This window comes from Coregonus lavaretus (genome assembly GCF_964263955.1).
Source record: "Coregonus lavaretus genome assembly, chromosome: 8".
Classification (NCBI taxonomy): domain Eukaryota; kingdom Metazoa; phylum Chordata; class Actinopteri; order Salmoniformes; family Salmonidae; genus Coregonus; species Coregonus lavaretus.
The window spans coordinates 18752613-18775301 of NC_139995.1; the positions used below are offsets into that span (position 1 = coordinate 18752613).

The 22689-nt window shown below is 42.0% G+C and overlaps 1 protein-coding gene across 1 annotated transcript in view; it reads right to left on the reverse strand.

Annotated features, from left to right (window-relative positions):
* Positions 1-5443: 5443 nt before the first annotated feature.
* The window catches only part of LOC311133962 (transcription initiation factor TFIID subunit 4-like), a gene marked incomplete at its 5' end in the record, with an annotated part of 34112 nt that continues 16866 nt past the window's right edge, over positions 5444-22689 (reverse strand). The window contains 11 exon segments of the mRNA XM_084167591.1: positions 5444-6458; positions 6700-6810; positions 6923-6979; positions 7137-7262; positions 7341-7377; positions 7379-7469; positions 8136-8305; positions 8421-8520; positions 8641-8770; positions 21362-21562; positions 21732-21821. Of these exon segments, the coding sequence (XP_084023717.1) occupies positions 6291-6458; positions 6700-6810; positions 6923-6979; positions 7137-7262; positions 7341-7377; positions 7379-7469; positions 8136-8305; positions 8421-8520; positions 8641-8770; positions 21362-21562; positions 21732-21821 (1281 nt within the window). The 3' untranslated portion in view covers positions 5444-6290.

A 22689-nucleotide genomic window follows, 5' to 3' on the forward strand; every position in this document is an offset into this window, starting at 1 on the left:
AGCCCTTGCCTTAACAGGAAGCCAGTGTAGGGAAGCTAGCACTGGAGTAATATGATCAAATTTCTTGGTTCTAGTCAGGATTCTAGCAGCCGTATTTAGCACTAACTGAAGTTTATTTAGTGCTTTATCCGGGTAGCCGGAAAATAGAGCATTGCAGTAGTCTAACCTAGAAGTAACAAATGCATGGATTAATTTTTCTGCATCATTTTTGGACAGAACATTTCTGATTTTTGCAATGTTACGTAGATGGAAAAAAGCTGTCCTTGAAACAGTCTTGATATGTTCGTCAAAAGAGAGATCAGGGTCAAGAGTAACGCCTAGGTCCTTCACAGTTTTATTTGAGACGACTTTACAACCATCAAGATGAATTGTCAGATTTAACAGAAGATCTCTTTGTTTCTTGGGACCTAGAACAAGCATCTCTGTTTTGTCCGAGTTTAAAAGTAAAAAGTTTTCAGCCATCCACTTCCTTATGTCTGAAACACAGGCTTCTAGCGAGGGCAATTTTGGGGCTTCACCATGCTTCATTGAAATGTACAGCTGTGTGTCATCCGCATAGCAGTGAAAGTTAACATTATGTTTTCGAATAACATCCCCAAGAGGTAAAATATATAGTGAAAACAATAGTGGTCCTAAAACGGAACCTTGAGGAACACCGAAATGTACAGTTGATTTGTCGGAGGACAGACCATTCACAGAGACAAACTGATATCTTTCCGACAGGTAGGATCTAAACCAGGCCAGAACTTGTCCGTGTAGACCAATTTGGGTTTCCAGTCTCTCCAAAAGAATGTGGTGATCGATGGTGTCAAAGGCAGCACTAAGGTCTAGTAGCACGAGGACAGATGCAGAGCCTCGGTCTGACGCCATTAAAAGGTCATTTACCACCTTCACAAGTGCAGTCTCAGTGCTATGATGGGGTCTAAAACCAGACTGAAGCATTTCGTATACATTGTTTGTCTTCAGAAAGGCAGTGAGTTGCTGCGCAACAGCTTTTTCTAAAATTTTTGAGAGGAATGGAAGATTCGATATAGGCCGATAGTTTTTTATATTTTCCGGGTCAAGGTTTGGCTTTTTCAAGAGAGGCTTTATCACTGCCACTTTTAGTGAGTTTGGTACACATCCGGTGGATAGAGAGCTGTTTATTATGTTCAACATAGGAGGGCCAAGCACAGGAAGCAGCTCCTTCAGCAGTTTAGTAGGAATAGGATCCAGTATGCAGCTTGAAGGTTTAGAGGCCATGATTATTTTCATCATTGTGTCAAGAGATATAGTACTAAAACACTTAAGTGTCTCTCCCGATCCCAGGCCCTCGCAGAGCTGTGCAGATCCAGGACAGCTAAGCCCTGGAGGAATACGCAGATTCAAAAAGGAGTCCGTAATTTGCTTTCTAATGGTCATGATCTTTTCCTCAAAGAAGTTCATGAATTTATCACTGCTGAAGTGAAAGCCATCCTCTCTTGGGGAATGCTGCTTTTTAGTTAGCTTTGCAACAGTATCAAAAAGAAATTTTGGATTGTTCTTATTTTCCTCGATTAAGTTGGAAAAGTAGGATGATCGAGCAGCAGTGAGGGCTCTTCGGTACTGCACGGTACTGTCTTTCCAAGCTAGTCGGAAGACTTCCAGTTTGGTGTGGCGCCATTTCCGTTCCAATTTCCTGGAAGCTTGCTTCAAAGCTCTGGTATTTTCTGTATACCAGGGAGCTAGTTTCTTATGACAAATGTTTTTCGTTTTTAGGGGTGCAACTGCATCTAGGGTATTGCGCAAGGTTAAATTGAGTTCCTCAGTTAAGTGGTTAACTGATTTTTGTCCTCTGACGTCCTTGGGTAGGCAGAAGGAGTCTGGAAGGGCATCAATGAATTTTTGTGTTGTCTGAGAATTTATAGCACGACTTTTGATGCTCCTTGGTTGGGGTCTGAGCAGATTATTTGTTGCGATTGCAAACGTAATAAAATGGTGGTCCGATAGTCCAGGATTTTGTGGAAAAACATTAAGATCTACAACATTTATTCCATGGGACAAAACTAGGTCCAGAGTATGACTGTGGCAGTGAGTAGGTCCAGAGACATGTTGGACAAAACCCACTGAGTCGATAATGGCTCCGAAAGACTTTTGGAGTGGGTCTGTGGACTTCTCCATGTGAATATTAAAATCACCAAAAATTAGAATATGATCTGCTATGACTACAAGGTCTGATAGGAATTCAGGAAACTCAGAGAGGAACGCTGTATATGGCCCAGGAGGCCTGTAAACAGTAGCTATAAAAAGTGATTGAGTAGGCTGCATAGATTTCATGACTAGAAGCTCAAAAGATGAAAACGCCATTTTTTTTTTTGTAAATTGAAATTTGCTATCGTAAATGTTAGCAACACCTCCGCCTTTGCGGGATGCACGGGGAATATGGTCACTAGTGTAACCAGGAGGTGAGGCCTCATTTAACACAGCAAATTCATCAGGCTTAAGCCATGTTTCAGTCAGGCCAATCACATCAAGATTATGATCAGTGATTAGTTCATTGACTATGACTGCCTTTGAAGTGAGGGATCTAACATTAAGTAACCCTATTTTGAGATGTGAGGTATCACAATCTCTTTCAATAATGGCAGGAATGGAGGAGGTCTTTATCCTAATAAGATTGCTAGGGTGAACACCGCCATGTTTAGTTTTGCCCAACCTAGGTCGAGGCACAGACACAGTCTCAATGGGTATGGCTGAGCTGACTACACTGACTGTGCTATTGGCAGACTCCACTAAGCTGGCAGGTTGGCTAACAGCCTGCTGCCTGGCCTGCACCCTATTTCACTGTGGGGCTAGAGGAGTTAGAGCCCTATCTATGTTGGTAGATAAGAGGAGAGCACCCCTCCAGCTAGGATGGAGTCCGTCACTCCTCAGCAGGTCAGGCTTGATCCTGTTTGTGGGTGAGTCCCAGAAAGAGGGCCAATTATCCACAAATGTTATCTTTTGGGAGGGGCAGAAAACAGTTTTCAACCAGCGATTAAGTGCTGAGACTCTGCTGTAGAGCTCGTCACTTCCCCTAACTGGGAGGGGGCCAGAGACAATTACTCGATGCCGACACATCTTTCTAGCTGATTTACACGCTGAAGCTATGTTGCACTTGGTGACCTCTGACTGTTTCATCCTAACATCGTTGGTGCCGACGTGGATAACAATATCTCTATACTCTCTACACTCGCCAGTTTTAGCTTTAGCCAGCACCATCTTTAGATTAGCCTTAACGTCGGTAGCCCTGCCCCCTGGTAAACAGTGTATGATCGCTGGGTGATTCGTTTTAAGTCTAATACTGCGGGTAATGGAGTCGCCAATGACTAGGGTTTTCAATTTGTCAGAGCTAATGGTGGGAGCCTTCGGAGTCTCAGACCCCGTAACGGGAGGAGTAGAGACTAGAGAAGACTCAGACTCAGACTCCGACTCGCTACATAATGGGGAAAACCGGTTGAAGGTTTCTGTCGGCTGAATGAGCGACACCGGTTGAGCATTCCAACAGTATTTCCCTCCAGAAGCCATGAGAAAGTTGTCCGGCTGCGGGGACTGTGCGGGGGGATTTATACTAACGTTACTGTCTGTACTTACTGGTGGCACAGACGCTGTTTCTTCCTTTCCTACACTGATATTGCCCTTGCCTAACGATTGCGTCTGAAGCTGGGCTTGTAGCACAGCTATTCTCGCCGTAAGGCGAGAATTCTCCTGTATATTATGAGTACAGCGACTGCAATTAGAAGACATCATGTTAATGTTACTACTTAGCTTCGGCTGTTGAAGATGTTGAAGATGTTGATGAACCACGTCCAGATAAAGCGTCCGGAGTGAAAAAGTTGAATAAGGGAAAAAAGTTGCGATGGAAAAAAGGAAAATAACGTAAAGTTGGCAGCTAAAACGCACAGGAAAATGACTCTTCTGTCTCGGGATAAACGTCCGGGGTGAAAAAGTTTAACGAAAAAAGATGAGTGAGGACAAAACTAAAAAGTTGGTAAATTTGTTGAACACAGAGATTGATTAAACGTTTATTAAAAGTAAAACGTGAATAGTTTGGCAGGACAAAAATCTACTGCTTCAGATTTAAGCAGGAATCACTAGATTAATTGCGGTACTGTTCAAGATCAGGGGCGGTGTGTTCAATAGGGCGATATGGGCGACGCACTGCCAAACGGGAAAAGGAAGGGATTTTTTTCTAATCAATTATATCACGGCAACAGTAGTTATCAGTGTTGTAATCTAGACGTCTGATCTGCCACAGTGCCACTAAATGTCCAATCAGGCTAAAGTCGTGCTTCAAATGCCCCCCCCCCCCCTTTTGGGGCGATTTCAGTCAGGTTGAAAATCGCCCAGAAGTCTGTCATAGACTCCCATGTAAAATCTATTTTTTTCAAATATCAGAGCTTTCAATACAATCTCTATGGGTTTCTGAGGGCTTGCACTTACGCGCTTTCGTCATACGTAACATAACCATGAACGTAACTAAGAAAAGAGCGGGTAGCCTCGTCAATCAATTCACTACTACTATCAAAATGGCTAGGCTTCAGTGCAACTCGATTGTGTCTTTGAAAGAAGTTCCTTTTTGTCGGCGAACAAATGAAGATAAATTGGCAACGAAACAATTAGGACCTCCCAGACCAAATTTAATAATTCAACAGGTTTCTACTAAAGGGGGGAAGTCCTACACCCGAGGATTTTCCAAAAATTGGTACGAACGAAAAACCTGGCTAGCAGGCTGCGATGTAGCTAATGCAGTCTTCTGCTACCCCCTGCTTACTCTTTCACCCTGAAGGCGGCACGGCAGACAGCACCGCTTGGACAGCGACTGGTGTGTAACGGACATGCACCATCTTTCAGGAAAGATTAAGAAACATGAGCTGTCAAAGACCCACATGGATAGCTGTTTGAGATTGTCTGCTTTGGGGAGAGTGAACATTCCCACTCAACTGGATGAGGGATACAGGCTAGCTGTCCGCCGCCACAACGATGAGGTTAGTGTTGATAATCACAAGTTTACTGGAGAACTGAAACTGACAAGGCTGACAAGATAGGACCCTTTTGTCCATTGTTATTGGATAGGAACAGAACTTATAACCAGCTCCTGACCTAAATAGATCTTAGCACAACATTTTACTCAACATATCATATTCCATATTCACTATAACAAATATATTTACTACGACATTAGCAAGAACCGCCACATCCTCAGCCGGCTAATCCAGTGTGTGAAGTTTTGCGGAGTGTTTGAGTTAGCTTTGCGAGGCAAAGATGAAACTGAGGGCTCCACCAACCCTGGTAAGCCAACACTTTTGAGATCAGTCAATAAATGCTTCTGGTATTGACTTATATGCTGCCCCTGTCTTCATGTTGTTGCTGGACATATCTTTTTTAAAATGTGTGTAGGTCACCTAAATCATCAGAAAAATTGCCAGATAAAATTGCCAGATACAAATATATGGCTTATTTTGTCAGGAATGAAACTCAGTAGACCAGTGGTTCTGAACCTTATTTGGTTACTGTACCACCAACTGAATATTGCTCTGCCTGGTGTACCCCAGAAGTACCCCCTCTTGTGCATTTTACCAGTAGGCCTAAGGTCTCGTGAGTCTTCTCAAGTACCCCCGTGGATAGGCCAAGTACCCCCAGGGGTCCTAGTACCCCTGGTTGGGAACCACTGCAGTAGACGACAAGCAGAAATCAGAATGTTCAAACTAATTCAGAGGCCAATAGAATAACTATCACAAAATAAAGATAATGTTCTTAACAATCGTTACAAACACTGCTGATTAATTCTTTAAAACATGTTTTCATATAAACAGACTTATAAAATGAATTGACTGTATTACTTTAAATTTGTCCAAATGGTCATTTCCACACTACAAAACAGCCTTCCAAGTATACTGTGTAATAATATAATGCTAATATTTATTTATTTACCCTTTAATTAAAAGGGGATTCTAAAACAAAGTCAATAAAAAAGTAATAAAAACCGTAGAACATGTGAGAGAGGGTCCCAGGAATGCTCTGGGGGAAGGTGGAGTGTAGAGGGAGCGGTCGTGTACAGAACTAGATGAAGAACGACAGGACAACCACAGTATACATTGGAGACAAACGTTCCATTCACTTTGGTCAGATCCGTTCACTGTGACCTGGAGAATCATGACATCATGTTATCACTGTCCCATTCCTCTTATCCAATTCTAGGGTAGACACCTTTTTTTCTGGGCTCTCTATTTGAGGGAGTTGCTGTAGTGGTTGTGAGAGTGACTTCTCTCCGCTCTGTCTCTATGGGGTGTCTATTTGAGGAAGCTTCTGTAGATGAGGTGGGAGTGACTGGTGTCTCTCTCATTCTCCAGACAGAAGAGCAGGTCCCTGAGGTTGACACGGGTGATGCGCTGGCGGGTAAATTGTCTGGACGCTCCTGAACTACCACTACCAGACGCAGAGGGACTTGACCCCAAGCCCTGAGAGAGAGATAGGGGGAGGGAGAGCGACAGTCAGAGAACAATAGAGGGAGTTTGAGGGGGGAAAGAGACAAAAGGGGCAGAGACGTGAGAGGGAATTTGAGGGCGAAATATAAATAAAAACAAAGCGAGACAAAGAAGAGATTGTGTAAGTGAGAATGAAAGACCGCTAATAATGTGAATTGAATACAGAAACAAACAGCCCACATCACACTGTGAGAGAAGGTGGAGACCATGTTACCTCAGCTCCGGCTGCAGCCTCCATTTTCCTCTTCTTCCTGGGGCCGATTGCTGCCAGCGCCGTCAGGTTAGCTTCCTTCTGTCTCAACTGAAACAGCTCCTGCTGCTGCATCTGGAGACACACACACACACGTGTGAGATACACACATATACCCCTACTATGGACATTCCAGTCACACATACAGTAGTTTGTTATGCCAAATGTTCATATCCATATCTCTTACCTCTTTGGCTTTCTGTTTCAACCGCAGCTGCTCAGGGTGTTCTTGACGAGATCGAGACTGAATGGACACCCAACAGAAAAAAGATCGGAGTGGGTCAAGTGGGTCTCCAGAATAAAGTAATTCATTTTCACTTCTCACCACTAGTGGCCCTGAAAGTCAAATATAATGGGAGTGGTAGTGGAATTGGTCTGTGCTGCTGATACAACTTCAGTACCTTTGCTGTCTTCATCGGAATCTCTCTCTGCTGCTCCTCTTTCCTCTGTTTCTCCATCTGATCCATCTGCTCAAAGAACTTGAGCTGGGCACGCATGTCACTGGTCTGCTCGTACCAACTGTCCTCCTGTCAACACATACATTAAAGTACCAGACCATAGGAGCAGATGGTAAAGACACCAAATACGTATAAAACTGTACAGACCTTAAAGTTGATGTTCCGCTGCTGGGCCACCTCAGACTTTCTCTAGCAAGTTCTGTAGCATCGTTTGGATGGCGTAAGACACATAGTTTACTACCTCCGGCCCCAGATCACTCACACCAAACTTCTTACCTGAGGAGTGGAAACACATGCAGTCAGTGGGGATCTATGGAGCCAGTATGAAAACTAAGCTCAAAGGTGCATATTTCAGTGTGTGTGGGTGTGTGTAAGGCGTCTGCATGCTTCCCAGCCGAAACATTTCGGAAGAGTTTGTGCATATATTATGATGACATTTTGTGATGCTTTTGTTCGTTTTAGACTTGGGTAAAGGTTTTTTCGGCTATTCGGGCACAGAAAACATTTTCTTGATGGAAGCCCGAAGTCAGTAGCCCAAGTCTACGCCCCTTCGTCGGTGATTGGTCAACAGTAGGGATTCTTCAATAAAGTCTTTGTTGTCATTCAACGAGATTACTCGTTTTCACGCCCATTTTTTCATTGAGAAATACTGCACCAAACATCTTAGTTAGATGTAAACTTGCGCGACTAAGATCTCCTCTGCAAGAACATAAAAATGAATGACATATTTATTGAGTTATTTTAGATTAATTCTGAATAGTTTGAGGAAGTGTATACTGGCTACGGGGTCTCAAAATGGACAAACCTTACTATTGCCACTTTTTTCTCGTTTATCAAGCGAAGGTCTTTCTAAGGGAGTATGTGACACACTCGTTTGGTTCGTCTAGATGAGTTTGGTTAGGCACTAGCCGAACGGAAGCATGCTGACACCTTTAGTCTCACCTATCTCCAGTATTCTCCTGGTCAGTGTGGAGGTATGGAGTAAGGCCTCGTCCTTACAGGAACATGTCACTGCTCCCACCAGCTCGGAGTTGGTTGCCAGGATACAGGCACTCTCCTCAGACAGGTTAACCCCAGCCATGGACGCCACATCATTGATGTCATCGTCATCCCTGGACACACACACACACACACAGTCAGCCAGGCAACTGCTACAGAACTTTTCAATCTTTCATTTTAGTTGTGATAATTGTCCTCTTATTGTTTTGTGGGTGTGACCTAACTGACCTGAACGTGCCCCCAGCTTCCTTCAGCTTATTCTTCTGAGCTGCAGCAGCCAGATAGGCAGCACTAGGAGACAACTTAGATCCAGGCACCACCATAGGGACTGATAGAAAGACACATGAGAGAGAGACGAGAGAGAGAGAGAGAGAGATCAGACAGACATGATTTCTTCGTTTCACATGGTCCCACCCAGGTGAAGTTCTCCTCCCCCACTCACCTATCTATAGCTGTTTGAGCTGCACCTGTGGTGGTCCCAGCATAATGCGGCTGTGGGGGTGCTGACCCCTGAGGGTCACAATGGGGCTCACCTGAAGAGGCCTCACCATCGCCCCCTGCTGCAGAGGCTGGAGCACCTGACAGTTCAAAGTTAGGGGTCAATGGGGTGGTTGGCAAAATGTAGGCTGAAAAATCCTTTCATATACTATTAATACAATACTATGTTATTGAGATGTGACAATGAGATGTTATTATAATCTAGTCCTAAAAATAGCTAATCTCCCCACCATATGTATTTGGACAGTGAAGCTAACATTTTAAATTTGTCTCGTATACTCCAGCATTTTGTACTTGCGATCAAATGTTGCATTTGAGGAGTAAGTACAGAATGTCACATTTTATTTGAGGGTATTTTCATACATATCTGTTTTACTGTTTAGAAATTAAAGCACTTTATGTATCTAGTTCATACTCCTCCAAGAAATACATTTAGCACAATTAGAACATGAAAAACTGAAAAAGTTCTGAAAGAAATATTGCGCTTTTAAACAGAAAATCCTTATTCCAAACTCAGTTCATTTGGAAAGTATTAAGGAAATTAATGACAGAGGGGAAATTTACGGTGGTAAAGGGGAAAATAGAACATAAAGAGGTAATGTTCGTTAATGTTTATGCCCCTCCAGAGAGATACTTTTTTTTTTTAAACTTATTTATTTGAAACCATAGCATCAGAAGCAGAGGGGATTTTAATTTGTGCTGGCTATCTGAACGTGGTGTTAAATCATAATCTGGACAAGACCAGTACTAAGAGAAAATAAAAGGATCCTTGGAAAGTTGATTAACACCTCTTTGATAGAACTGGGACTGATTGATATCTGGAGGGACCTCCACCCATTGGAAAGATATTATACCCATCACTCTGTCCCTCACTCAGTCTGTTCTAGGATAGATTATTTTCTCATAAATGGAGGAGATAGGTATAGAGTGAAGGAATGTGGGATTGGGGTATCTGATGTATCAGACCATTGTAAAATTTCATGGCCATATATCTAAACTGTAGGAAAATAAATACTGTGTGGAGATTGAATGTGGGCATTTTAAACAACAAGGCAATGGTAGATCAAATACATTTAAAAAAGGTGATGTATAGAGGAAAATGACAATGGTGAGGTGAATCCTAATATTCTATGGGACACAGTGAAGGTGGACATTCATGGGAAACTAATCGCACTTACGACATTCCAGAAGTAAGTTGGATTTGCTATATACCAGAATTTGATTAAGATTAAGATATGGTACAAAAACATAAAATATCACTGATCCATTAATAATACAACAAATTAAAGAAACAAGGTGAAAAATAGATTCTATTTTTAATAACGAGCCAGAAAAAAATCAGATTTTTGAAACAGACATTTTATGAGGTGGGCCCTAAAGCTACTAGACTACCTTTAGCAAGACGCATGCATACACAAACAACAGATACCAAATACAATAACAATAAATAAATAAATAAAATATATACACAGTACCAGTCAAAGGTTGACAGAATAATAGTGAAGACATCAAAACTATGAAATAACACATGGAATCATGTAGTAACCAAACAAAGTGTTAAACAAATCAAAATATATTATAGATTTTTGATTCTTCAAAGTAGCCACCCTTTGCCTTGATGACAGCGTTGCACACTCTTGGCATTTTCTCAACCAGCTTCATGAGGAATGCTTTTCCAACAGTCTTGAAGGAGTTCCCACATATGCTGAGCACGTTGGCTGCTTTTCCTTCACTCTGCGGTCCAACTCATCCCAAACCACCTCAATTGGGTTGAGGGCGGGTGATTGTGGAGGCCAGGTCATCTGATGCAGCACTCCAACACTCTCCTTCTGGGTCAAATAGCCCTTACACAGCCTGGAGGTTATAGAGATATTTTATAAGGCAAATGTTGGGAAGTGCTAAAAGGTAAAATATAGTAAACATGGCTGATACTTTGTAATCCAGATGCATGTTCAAATAAGGAATATAGCCAATGTAGTGTGTAGCCATGCCTTATTGTATGTATGTGTATTATTTTTAAGAAAGGGTCTGCCACCAATATAATGAGATAAGGGAAAGAGGCCTCATATGGAAAAGCGCCCATGGCCTTTTGGAGTAAACCACATGTGACATCTGGACGTTGAAAGATAAGGGTAGAGTGGCACTAAAATAAGTTAATCATTTGCCCTAAGGGGAGTAACTGTATATGCTATGTAAACATGATTGTGCACTTGTATTTGTATAAAATGAGATCTTTGAGCCAAGGAGAGCAGGTGTTCCATGGAGCAGCTCGGCTTTGTTACGCAAATAATAATAAAATAATAAAGTCTAATTTTTGGATTCACAAGCTCCAGTTTCTTGAGAGATATTTGAGTTGACTACTTTTGAGTCAAATATTTCTACGACAAGGTGTGTTTTGGGTCATTGTCCTGTTGAAAAACAAATGATAGTCCCACTAAGAGCAAACCAGATTGGATGGCGTATCGCTACAGAATGCTGTGGTAGCCATGCTGTTTAAGTGCGACGGAATTCTAAATAAATAAATCACAGACAGTGTCACCAGCAAAGCACCCCTACACCATCACACCTCCATGCTTCACGGTGGGAACCACACATGCAGAGATCATCCGTTCACCTACTCTGCGTCTCACAAAGACACGGCGGTTGGAACCAAAAATCTCACATCAGACCAAAGGACAGATTTCCACCGGTCTAATGACCGGTGGTCGTGTTTCTTGGCCCAAGCAAGTCAAAAATGCATGTCAAAAATGTTATACATTGATTTGCATTTTAATGAGGGAAATAAGTATTTGACCCCTCTGCAAAACATGACTTAGTACTTGGTGGCAAAACCCTTGTTGGCAATCACAGAGGTCAGACGTTTCTTGTAGTTGGCCACCAGGTTTGCACACATCTCACTCCTTTGTTGCCTTGGCCGTGTGTTTTGGGTCATTGTCATGCTGGAATACCCATCCACGACCCATTTTCAATGCCCTGGCTGAGGGAAGGAGGTTCTCACCCAAGATTTGACGGTACATGGCCCCCGTCCATCGTCCCTTTGATGCAGTGAAGTTGTCCTGTCCCCTTAACAGAAAAACACCCCCAAAGCATAATGTTTCCACCTCCATGTTTGACGGTGGGGATGGTGTTCTTGGGGTCATAGGCAGCATTCCTCCTCCTCCAAACACGGTGAGTTGAGTTGATGTCAAAGAGCTCGATTTTGGTCTCATCTGACCACAACACTTTCACCCAGTTCTCCTCTGAAACATTCAGATGTTCATTGGCAAACTTCAGACGGGCCTGTATATGTGCTTTCTTGAGCAGGGGGACCTTGCGGGCGCTGCAGGATTTCAGCCCTTCACGGCGTAGTGTGTTACCAATTGTTTTCTTGGTGACTATTGTCCCAGCTGCCTTGAGATCATTGACAAGATCCTCCCGTGTAGTTCTGGGCTGATTCCTCACCGTTCTCATGATCATTGCAACTCCACAAGGTGAGATCTTGCATGGAGCCCCAGGCCGAGGGAGATTGACAGTTCTTTTGTGTTTCTTCCATTTGCGAATAATCGCACCAACTGTTGTCACCTTCTCACCAAGCTGCTTGGCGATGGTCTTGTAGCCCATTCCAGCCTTGTGTAGGTCTACAATCTTGTCCCTGACATCCTTGGAGAGCTCTTTGGTCTTGGCCATGGTGGAGAGTTTGGAATCTGATTGATTGATTGCTTCTGTGGACAGGTGTCTTTTATACAGGTAACAAGCTGAGATTAGGAGCACTCCCTTTAAGAGTGTGCTCCTAATCTCAGCTCGTTACCTGTATAAAAGACACCTGGGAGCCAGAAATCTTTCTGATTGAGAGGGGGTCTAATACTTATTTCCCTCATTAAAATGCAAATCAATTTATAACATTTTTGACATGCGTTTTTCTGGATTTTTTTGTTGTTATTCTGTCTCTCACTGTTCAAATAAACCTACCATTAAAATTATAGATTTATCATTTCTTTGTCAGTGGGAAAACGTACAAAATCAGCAGTGGGAAAACGTACAAAAAAATATAATTTTTTCCCTCACTGTATATCCACAGTAAAACGAGTCCTATATCAACATAACCTGAAAGGCTGCTCAGCAAGGAAGAAGCCATTGCTCCAAAACCGCCATAAAAAAGCCAGACTACGGTTTGCAACTGCACATGGGGACACATGTCCTCTGGTCTGATTAAACAAAAATAGAACTGTTTGGCCATAATGACCATCGTTATGTTTGGAGGAAAAATGGTGCTGCTTGCAAGCCGAAGAACACCATCCTAACCGTGAAGCAGCATCATGCTGTGGGGGTGCTTTGCTGCAGGACGGACTGGTGCACTTCACAAAATAGATGGCATCATGAGGAAGGAAAATTATGTGGATATATTGAAGCAACATCTCAAGACATCAGTCAGGAAGTTAAAGCTTGGTCGCAAATGGGTCTTCCAAATGGACAATGACCCCAAGCATACTTCCAAAGTTGTGGCAAAATGGCTTAAGGACAACAAAGTCAAGGTATTGGAGTGGCCATCACAAAGCCCTGACCTCAATCCTATAGAACATTTGTGGGCAGAACTGAAAAAGCGTGTGCGAGCAAGGAGGCCTACAAACCTGACTCAGTTACACCAGCTCTGTCAGGAGGAATGGGCCAAAATTGACCCAACTTATTGAGGGAAGCTTGTGGAAGGCTACCCAAAACGTTTGACCCAAGTTAAACAATTTAAAGGCAATGCTACCAAATACTAATTGAGTGTATGTAAATGTCTGACCCACTGGGAATATGATGAAAGAAATAAAAGCTGAAATAAATCACTCTCTCTACTATTATTCTGACATTTCACATTCATAAAATAAAGTGGTGATCCTAACTGACAGGGAATTTTTACTAGGATTAAATGTCAGGAATTGTGAAGAACTGAGTTTAAATGTATTTGGCTAAGGTGTATGTAAACTTCTGACTTCAACTGTATATGCACACAATATATATGATAACAAATCCACAAACTAGACAAATTAACCATGGACCATAGACATAGAGAATAGATTTGAGGACTATTACAAAAGCCTGTATACTCAACCACCCGCAGCAGATGAGGATACTGTATAATGAAGGTGTTTCTGAATTCTCTGGATTTGCCATCTATTGGGAAAACACAGAATGACGCTCTCATGGCACCCATTACAGAGGAAGAGGTGGTAAGTGCAGTTTCTAGATTTCAGAACAACAAATCTCCAGGGAGCGACGGCTTCCCATCAAAGTGGTACAAAACCTTTAAAGAGGTACTGACCCCTTCGCTTATATCATCCTTCAATTGGATCTTGAAGGAGGGCCTTACTCCCCCATAGTGGAAGGAAGCTATTATTTCAAAAATACCCCAAAAGGCAAAGATAAATAATTATTTAATAACTACCGCCCTGTGTCAATTTAAAATGTAGATTATAAACTGTTTACCTCAATTTTATCCAAGAGATTTGAGAAGGTCATGCCAGATTTGATTGATGAAGACCAAACTGGATTCATTAAGGGTCGTCAAACACAAGACAATATCAGAAAGACTTGACATATTATCAATGCTATTCAAAAAGGGGGGACAAGTGCAGTTTTGGTTAGCCTAGATGCAGAGAAGGCTTTTGATTTTGTGAATTGGACATTTCTATATCAAGTTCTGGAAAGGTTTGGATTTAAGGAAGAGTCAATCAAATGTATCAGAGCCATTTATCAGAATCTGACAGCTAGAATAAAGGTGAATGGGAACTTGACAAACAAGATGAACCTCAAAAGGGGCACACGACAGGGTTGTTGCTTGTCACCCACGCTTTTCGCCCTGTATATAGAGCCTCTTGCGCAGGCAATTAGACAGAGAGAAAACCTAGGGGGTATCCCTGTGGGAGAAGAGAAACATATCATTAGATTATTTGCAGACGATGTCATAGTGTATTTGAATAACCCAGAGGCAACTTTCCCTAAGCTGATGAATCTATTATTAAACCTGGCACATATGATCAAAGGTTTAAACAGTGGGTATAATAAGGGTATAACGGCATTGTGTACTATTGTTGAGAATGAAAAAATTATGAGTTTTCAGGATCTAAAAGGCAACATACCATTTGGAAAACCCTTTTTTTTAAAGGGATTACTATATAGAGGAGGTAAAGCAGCCAAACTCCCCCATGGACCCAAATGGGGTATTGAGAGCTATTAGTAAAGCATATAAGGGAAGTACATTTAGGGTCATCTCCATATTGTACCACAGCTTGATGGAAAGTATAGAAAACTCAACCTTGTACATCAAGGAAAAATGGGAAAAAGAAAAACAAACTAATCTCAGAAGAAAAGTGAAAGAATGTGTAAAACACAACAGGCCACCCCTAATTCAAGAATATGGAAAGAGTTCTGTTGGAAGAACCTGACGACACTTTATTACACCTAAAATTAAGAGTACACAACTTTACAGGCAAAACATGTGTTGGAGAATGTGTGGACACACGGAAGCTAACCATTATCATATCTTCTGGGAATGCAAAAAATTTGATGTGTTTTGGGATAATATGTGTTCTACTATGAAATACATCCTGGGCTACGGTGTCCCTAGGACTTTCACTGTTGTCTACCTAGGAAATGTACAGGATGAAATAAGGGCATGTGATTGGTATATGATTAGGATCCTTCTTGCAGCTAGTAAGAAAGCTATAACAAGAAAATTGTATAAATTACATACTCCTAAACTAGAGGATTGGTTAGACATGATACAAGAAATCTAAAATATGGAAAATATTAATTATTTGTTAAGAATGAGGGAAACGAGTTTGAGGACAGATGGAAGAAATGGATATGGTTTGAGGCTCAGTAAATGGGACATTAACTACTAAATGTGGTTATGACATAACTGTATGTACATGTACAGTGGGGGAAAAAAGTATTTAGTCAGCCACCAATTGTGCAAGTTCTCCCACTTAAAAAGATGAGAGAGGCCTGTAATTTTCATCATAGGTACCCGTCAACTATGACAGACAAAATGAGAATTTTTTTTCTCCAGAAAATCACATTGTAGGATTGTTAATGAATTTATTTGCAAATTATGGTGGAAAATAAGTATTTGGTCAATAACAAAAGTTTCTCAATACTTTGTTATATACCCTTTGTTGGCAATGACACAGGTCAAACGTTTTCTGTAAGTCTTCACAAGGTTTTCACACACTGTTGCTGGTATTTTGGCCCATTCCTCCATGCAGATCTCCTCTAGAGCAGTGATGTTTTGGGGCTGTCGCTGGGCAACACAGACTTTCAACTCCCTCCAAAGATTTTCTATGGGGTTGAGATCTGGAGACTAGCTAGGCCACTCCAGGACCTTGAAATGCTTCTTACGAAGCCACTCCTTCGTTGCCCGGGCGGTGTGTTTGGGATCATTGTCATGCTGAAAGACCCAGCCACGTTTCATCTTCAATGCCCTTGCTGATGGAAGGAGGTTTTCACTCAAAATCTCACGATACATGGCCCCATTCATTCTTTCCTTTACACGGATCAGTCGTCCTGGTCCCTTTGCAGAAAAACAGCCCCAAAGCATGATGTTTCCACCCCCATGCTTCACAGTAGGTATGGTGTTCTTTGGATGCAACTCAGCATTCTTTGTCCTCCAAACACGACGAGTTGAGTTTTTACCAAAAAGTTATATTTTGGTTTCATCTGACCATATGACATTCTCACAATCCTCTTCTGGATCATCCAAATGCACTCTAGCAAACTTCTGATGGGCCTGGACATGTACTGGCTTAAGCAGGGGGACACGTCTGGCACTGCAGGATTGGAGTCCCTGGCGGCGTAGTGTGTTACTGATGGTAGGCTTTGTTACTTTGGTCCCAGCTCTCTGCAGGTCATTCACTAGGTCCCCCCGTGTGGTTCTGGGATTTTTGCTCACCGTTCTTGTGATCATTTTGACCCCACGGGGTGAGATCTTGCGTGGAGCCCCAGATCGAGGGAGATTATCAGTGGTCTTGTATGTCTTCCATTTCCTAATAATTGCTCCCACAGTTGATTTCTTCAAACCAAGCTGCTTACCTATTGCAGATTCAGTCTTCCCAGCCTGGTGCAGGTCTACAATTTTGTTTCTGGTGTCCTTTGACAGCTCTTTGGTCTTGGCCATAGTGGAGTTTGGAGTGTGACTGTTTGAGGTTGTGGACAGGTGTCTTTTATACTGATAACAAGTTCAAACAGGTGCCATTAATACAGGTAACGAGTGGAGGACAGAGGAGCCTCTTAAAGAAGAAGTTACAGGTCTGTGAGAGCCAGAAATCTTGCTTGTTTGTAGGTGACCAAATACTTATTTTCCACCATAATTTGCAAATAAATTCATTTAAAATCCTACAATGTGATTTTCTGGATTTTTTTCCCTCAATTTGTCTGTCATAGTTGACGTGTACCTATGATGAAAATTGCAGGCCTCTCTCATCTTTTTAAGTGGGAGAACTTGCACAATTGGTGGCTGACTAAATACTTTTTTCCCCACTGTATGTTGTGATGCAAGTATTAATTTTTTGTATTAGTGATATACAGTATATATATTTATTTTCTCTGCGTTATCATTAATATCTGTATTCATTTTTCTATGGTACATTTCTGTACATTAGTGTAAAAATCTATAAAAATCAAAATGATAAAAAAAATAACAAAAAGGTAGAACAAAAACACACAATAAATAAAATAAGAAATAAGAAGAACACGTGAAAGTAAGTAAGCATACTATATACAGGGTCAGTCAGTTCCAGTACCATATTTACAATGTGCAGGGATACTGGAGTGATAGAGGTAGATATGTATAGGGGTAAGGTGCGTAGGCATCAGAATATATGATAAACAGAGTAGCAGCAGTGTATGATGATCGTATGTGAGTCAGTATAAATGTATGTGCATATTATGTGTGTTTGAGTGTCAGTGTGTGTGAGTGTGTAAGGCCCTGTGAGTATGCATAGAGACAGTGGAAAAATACAAATAAAATACAAGGGTCAACTCAGATAGTCCGTGTAGCCATTTTGTTAGCTATTTAGCAGTCTTATGGCTTGGGGACAGACGCTATTCAGGAGTCTGTTGGTGTCAGACTTGATGCACCAGTACCGCTTGCCACACGGAAGCAGAGAGAACAGTCTATGGCTTGACTGGCTGGAGTCTTTCACGCCGCCTGATATATAGGAGGTCCTGGATGGCAGGGAGCTCAGCCCCAGTGATATACTGGGCTGTCCGCGATCGAGGGCGGTGCTATGCTCATACGAAGCAATGATGCAGCCAGTCAAGATGCTCTCAATAGTACAGCTGTATAACTTTTTGTGGATTTGATTAGGGCAGGTTCTCCAACTGGCGACCCGTGGGCCGAATTTGGCCCGCAGGTGATTTTATTTAATTTGTGTGTGTGTGTGTGTGTGTGTGTGTGTGTGTGGTACTGTAAAAACACCAGTAAATCTGCTCCAAGTGATTTTAGTTTTGGTAATCTGTTCCAAAAGTATTCCCACGCATAATAGAATACAAATGTAAGGTTTGAAATTATTATGTTTAAGTCAAATATTATATTATATCTGTTTGGGCTTATTGCGGTCAATTTGCATTCTACAAATTATTTGTAATTATGTTCTGGCCCCCTGACCATCCGCTCAACAAAAAAAAAATCACCCTGCGGCTGAATCTTGTTGATTATCCCTGGACTAGGGTCTGGTAGATATGACAAACTCTTTTGGTTACTTCAAAGAAGGTTTTAGTGAAGTTCGTTGATACAAACTAGCCACTTTTACTCATTAAAAATAACCTCCGTGATCGCCATCTTGCTAGCTGCTATTTTGTGTCAGGGGGATGTGGGCAAGAAGCGGATACAGCAGTGACGTAGTTTTCTATGCCAAACTGACAAAGGCAACCTGTCAAACGTGTATGCTGGAACATTGGATACATTGTGGGAGGCAGCCCGTCTGCCTAGTTCAGAGGGTACAACAAAACATGCTAACCTCTCACCATTAACAATAACAATAACAGGGGAGGTTAGCATTTTTTTTGGGGGGGGGGGGGGGTATGATCTTTTTTCATCTATAACCTTCTCACTCATCATTATTCACGATTCATTCATGATTATCCATAATCATGGTAGCATACACATGAATGTAGACGTGTTCAGAAACATCTTCTATTCTTACTTACAATAAAAGTGACTCCAAAAATACATTATTCACCATTCAGTTCCTATTGGGCAAAACATAATCCAAAACACAACCAAAACCACCCGCAAATGCATCAAACACGTTTGTAAAGTCACAAGCTTGATGTAGACATTGTGTGCAAGGATAGGACCAAATACTAAGCTTTTGACTAGTTTAATACACTAAGTGAATTTGTCCAAATACTTATGACTTCTTCAAATGGGGGGACTAGATCAGGGCTCCAGACTGCGACCATTTAGTCACATTTTGCAACCCTTTGACAAGTAAAAAAAATTATTGGTCACATTGGTGCTAGCTGCACATTCTACATTGTCATCTCTTTTTCAAAACATCCTATTTCTTAGAAGGCTAAAACCTGCCCCTGTACCTGTTTCGCTGGGGCCTGCTGCTATGTCGAGCGAGCCAATGCTCCGGGAGAAAAAGGTGTTCTGAACATTTTAAAACCCAATTACAGGGAAAACACTGCTATCCCGTTGTCACAGTTGGAGAGAGGAGGTTCTCAGCTTTCTTTAGGTATACTTTGTATTTCTCAGCTCTCAATTCTGAGCTCAATAGCAACTATTTTACAAACTATATATTATATATAGCTTTGAGATAAGGAGCGAGTACCATTGCGAGTGCATAGGCCTCATTGGGCGGTAGTTTTTTTAGACATTCAATTTAGTGTTCGATTAATACATGGCTACTAGTGGGTATTATATTTAGAATTAGCAAATGTGTTTTGAGTTTCCACTTACTCAGGTGGCGAATTAGCCCCAAATAAACTAGCCTATGATATTAGAGCACATAAAGATGCAGGCAAATTCATCTTTACTGAACAAAAATAAAAGGAGCCCTATTTTAACAGTAAAATACAAAGTGTACAAAACTTTCCATAACATAGACTGACCAGGTGAATCCAGGTGAAAGCTATGATCCCTTATTGATGTCACTTGTTAAATCCACTTCAATCAGTGGAGGAGACAGGTTAAAGAAGGATTTCTAAGCCTTGAGACAATTGAGACATGGATTGTGTATGTGTGCCATTCAGAGATTTAAGTGCCTTTAAACGGGGTACGGCGGTAGGTGCCAGGCGCACCGGTTTGTGTCAAGAACTGCAACGCTGCAGGGTTTTTCCCCCTCAACAGTTTCCTGTGTATATCAAGAATGGTCCACCACTCAAAGGACATCCAGCCAACTTGACACAACTGTAGGAAGGATTCAACATGGGCCAGCATCCCTGTGGATTTTCAACATTGCAGAACTATATTAATTTATGTAAACTTAAGTTTACAATTTTCATTTATAAAATAAAAGACAAATGGCATGGACAAAATTAATGCCACTCCGGAGCTAGTACTTGCACAGTCTTTGGCCAAGATAACTGCCAACAAATGCCATCAATGAGCTTGCTACACCATTCTACAGGCAATTTGGCCTACTCTTCAGCAGCAAACTGCACTAATTCTTCAATGTTTGATGGGTGCCCTCCATCAACTGCTGTTTTCAGCTCTAGCCATAGGTTATGGATGTGATTCAGATCTGGACTCTTCGCTGGCATTTCTTCTTGAACCCTTCCAGGGTACTTTTGATGTATGTTTAGGTTTTGTCTTGCTGGAAGACCTATAACCTTCAACAGAGACACAGTTTTTGGACACTGGGTTGAACATTGCATTCCAAAATACCTTGATAATCTGCTGATTGCATGATCCTGGAGGAAATGTTCTGTGGACCAATGAAACAAAATGCCAATCTTTGGCAATACAGATCAGTGCTCTGTTTACTTACGACTAAATGAATAATTCATTGATAACACCCTCCCTACAATCAAAGATGGGGAGGTTTGATAATGCTGCAGGGTTGCTTTGAATGTGGTACATCATGAAATCAGCAGATTATCAGGCATTTTGGAGTCCAATGTTCAACCCAGTGTCCAAAAACTGAGTCTCCATTGAAGGTTGTGGGAATTCCAGCAGGACAACGACTCCAAACACAGATAAAAAAGAATCCAGAAATGGTTCAAGAAGAGATGCTGGACTGTTCTGGTGTGGCCAGCGAAGAGTCCAGATCTAAATCCCATCCAAAACCGATGGCAAGAGCTGAAAACAGCAGTTCGTCAAACATTGTTACTCAACCATTGAATAATTTGAACAGTTTGCTGCTGAAAAGTAGGCCAAACTTCAAGTTGAAAGGTGCAGCAAGGTCATTGATGGCTACAAGAAGCTTTTGTCTGCAGTTATCTTGGCCAAAGGCTGTGCAACCAAGTACTAGTTCCAGGGTGCCAATCATTTTGTCCATGCCATTTGTCATTATCTTCTAAATACAAATGGTAAACTTAAGTTTACAAAAACAAAATTGATTATGCAATGTTGAATATCCAATAAGGTGTGGTGACAAAAGTGTTTTTAGAAGACATTTATGGAATTATGTAAGAAAAGTGCAAGGGTGCCAATATATTTGTCCAGCATTATATGGAGGAGAGTGTATATGTTGGTAGAGTACCAGTGGGGCAGGCTGGCCCTGTTTGCTGATGACAGGCTGGAGGTATGGTCTGATGGCTGGGGCAGCAGGGTCCGGGGCTGGGCTACCAAGTACCACCATGGTGAGGTTGGGGGTGGGGGCAGAGGCCTGCTGCTGGAGCCCAGTCTGCTGGATGAAGGCTGCAGAGTCTGGGGTGAGCTGCCGCAATGCAGGGAGGCTCCTCTGTAGGACAGAAAGACACAGACAGAAAGGCAGACATTAGAAACAGTGCAGTAATACGGTCATTTGGAAGAATGGTTAGAGTTTGGTGACCGCAAACTGGTGGTGGGTGCTGAAGACTGGGTCATGACTTTGTTTTGTTCATTCATTGGCGCGCAGGAGGATTCCAAACCTTGAGGAAAGGCAGGAGGTAAGGCTGAGGTGAGGAGTTTAGCTCTCTGTATAACCTGCTGGTGAAGTCCTCGGCTTCAATCTTCCCCTCCTTTTGGAAAAAGAGAACCATCAGAGTTCCAAATAAATATGCTAATATACACTAGCAGTCAAAAGTTTGGACACACCTACTCATTCAAGTATTTTTCTTTATTTTTACTATTTTCTACATTGTAGACATCAAAACTATGAAATAACACATCTGGAATCATGTTGTAACCAAAAAAAGTGTTAAACAAATCAAAATATATTTTATATTTTAGACTCTTCAAAGTAGCCACCCTTTGCCTTGATGACAGCTTTGCACACTCTTGGCATTCTCTCAACCAGCTTCATAAGGAATGCTTTTCCAACAGTCTTGAAGGAGTTCCCACATATGCTGAGCACTTGTTGGCTGCTTTTCCTTCACTCTGCGGTTCAACTCATCCCAAACCATCTCAATTGGGTTGAGGTCGGGTGATTGGGGAGGCCAGGTCATCTGATGCAGCACTCCATCACTGTCCTTGGTCAAATAGCCCTTACACAGCCTGCCTGGAGGTGTGTTTTGGGTCATTGTCCTGTTGAAAAACAAATGATAGTCCCACTAAGCGCAAACCAGATGGGATGGCGTATCGCTGCAGAATGCTGTGGTAGCCATGCTGGTTAAGTGTGCCTTGAATTCTAAATAAATCACTGACCGTGTCACCAGCAAAGCAACCCCATAACATCACAACCCCTCCTCCATGCTTCACGGTGGGAACCACACATGCGGAGATCATCCGTTCACCTACTCTGCGTCTCACAAATTTGGACCAAAGGACAGATTTCCACCAGTCTAATGTTCATTGCTTGTGTTTCATGGCCCAAGCAAGTCTCTTCTTCTTATTGGTGTCCTTCAGTAGTGGTTTCTTTGCAGCAATTCGACCATGAAGGCCTGATTC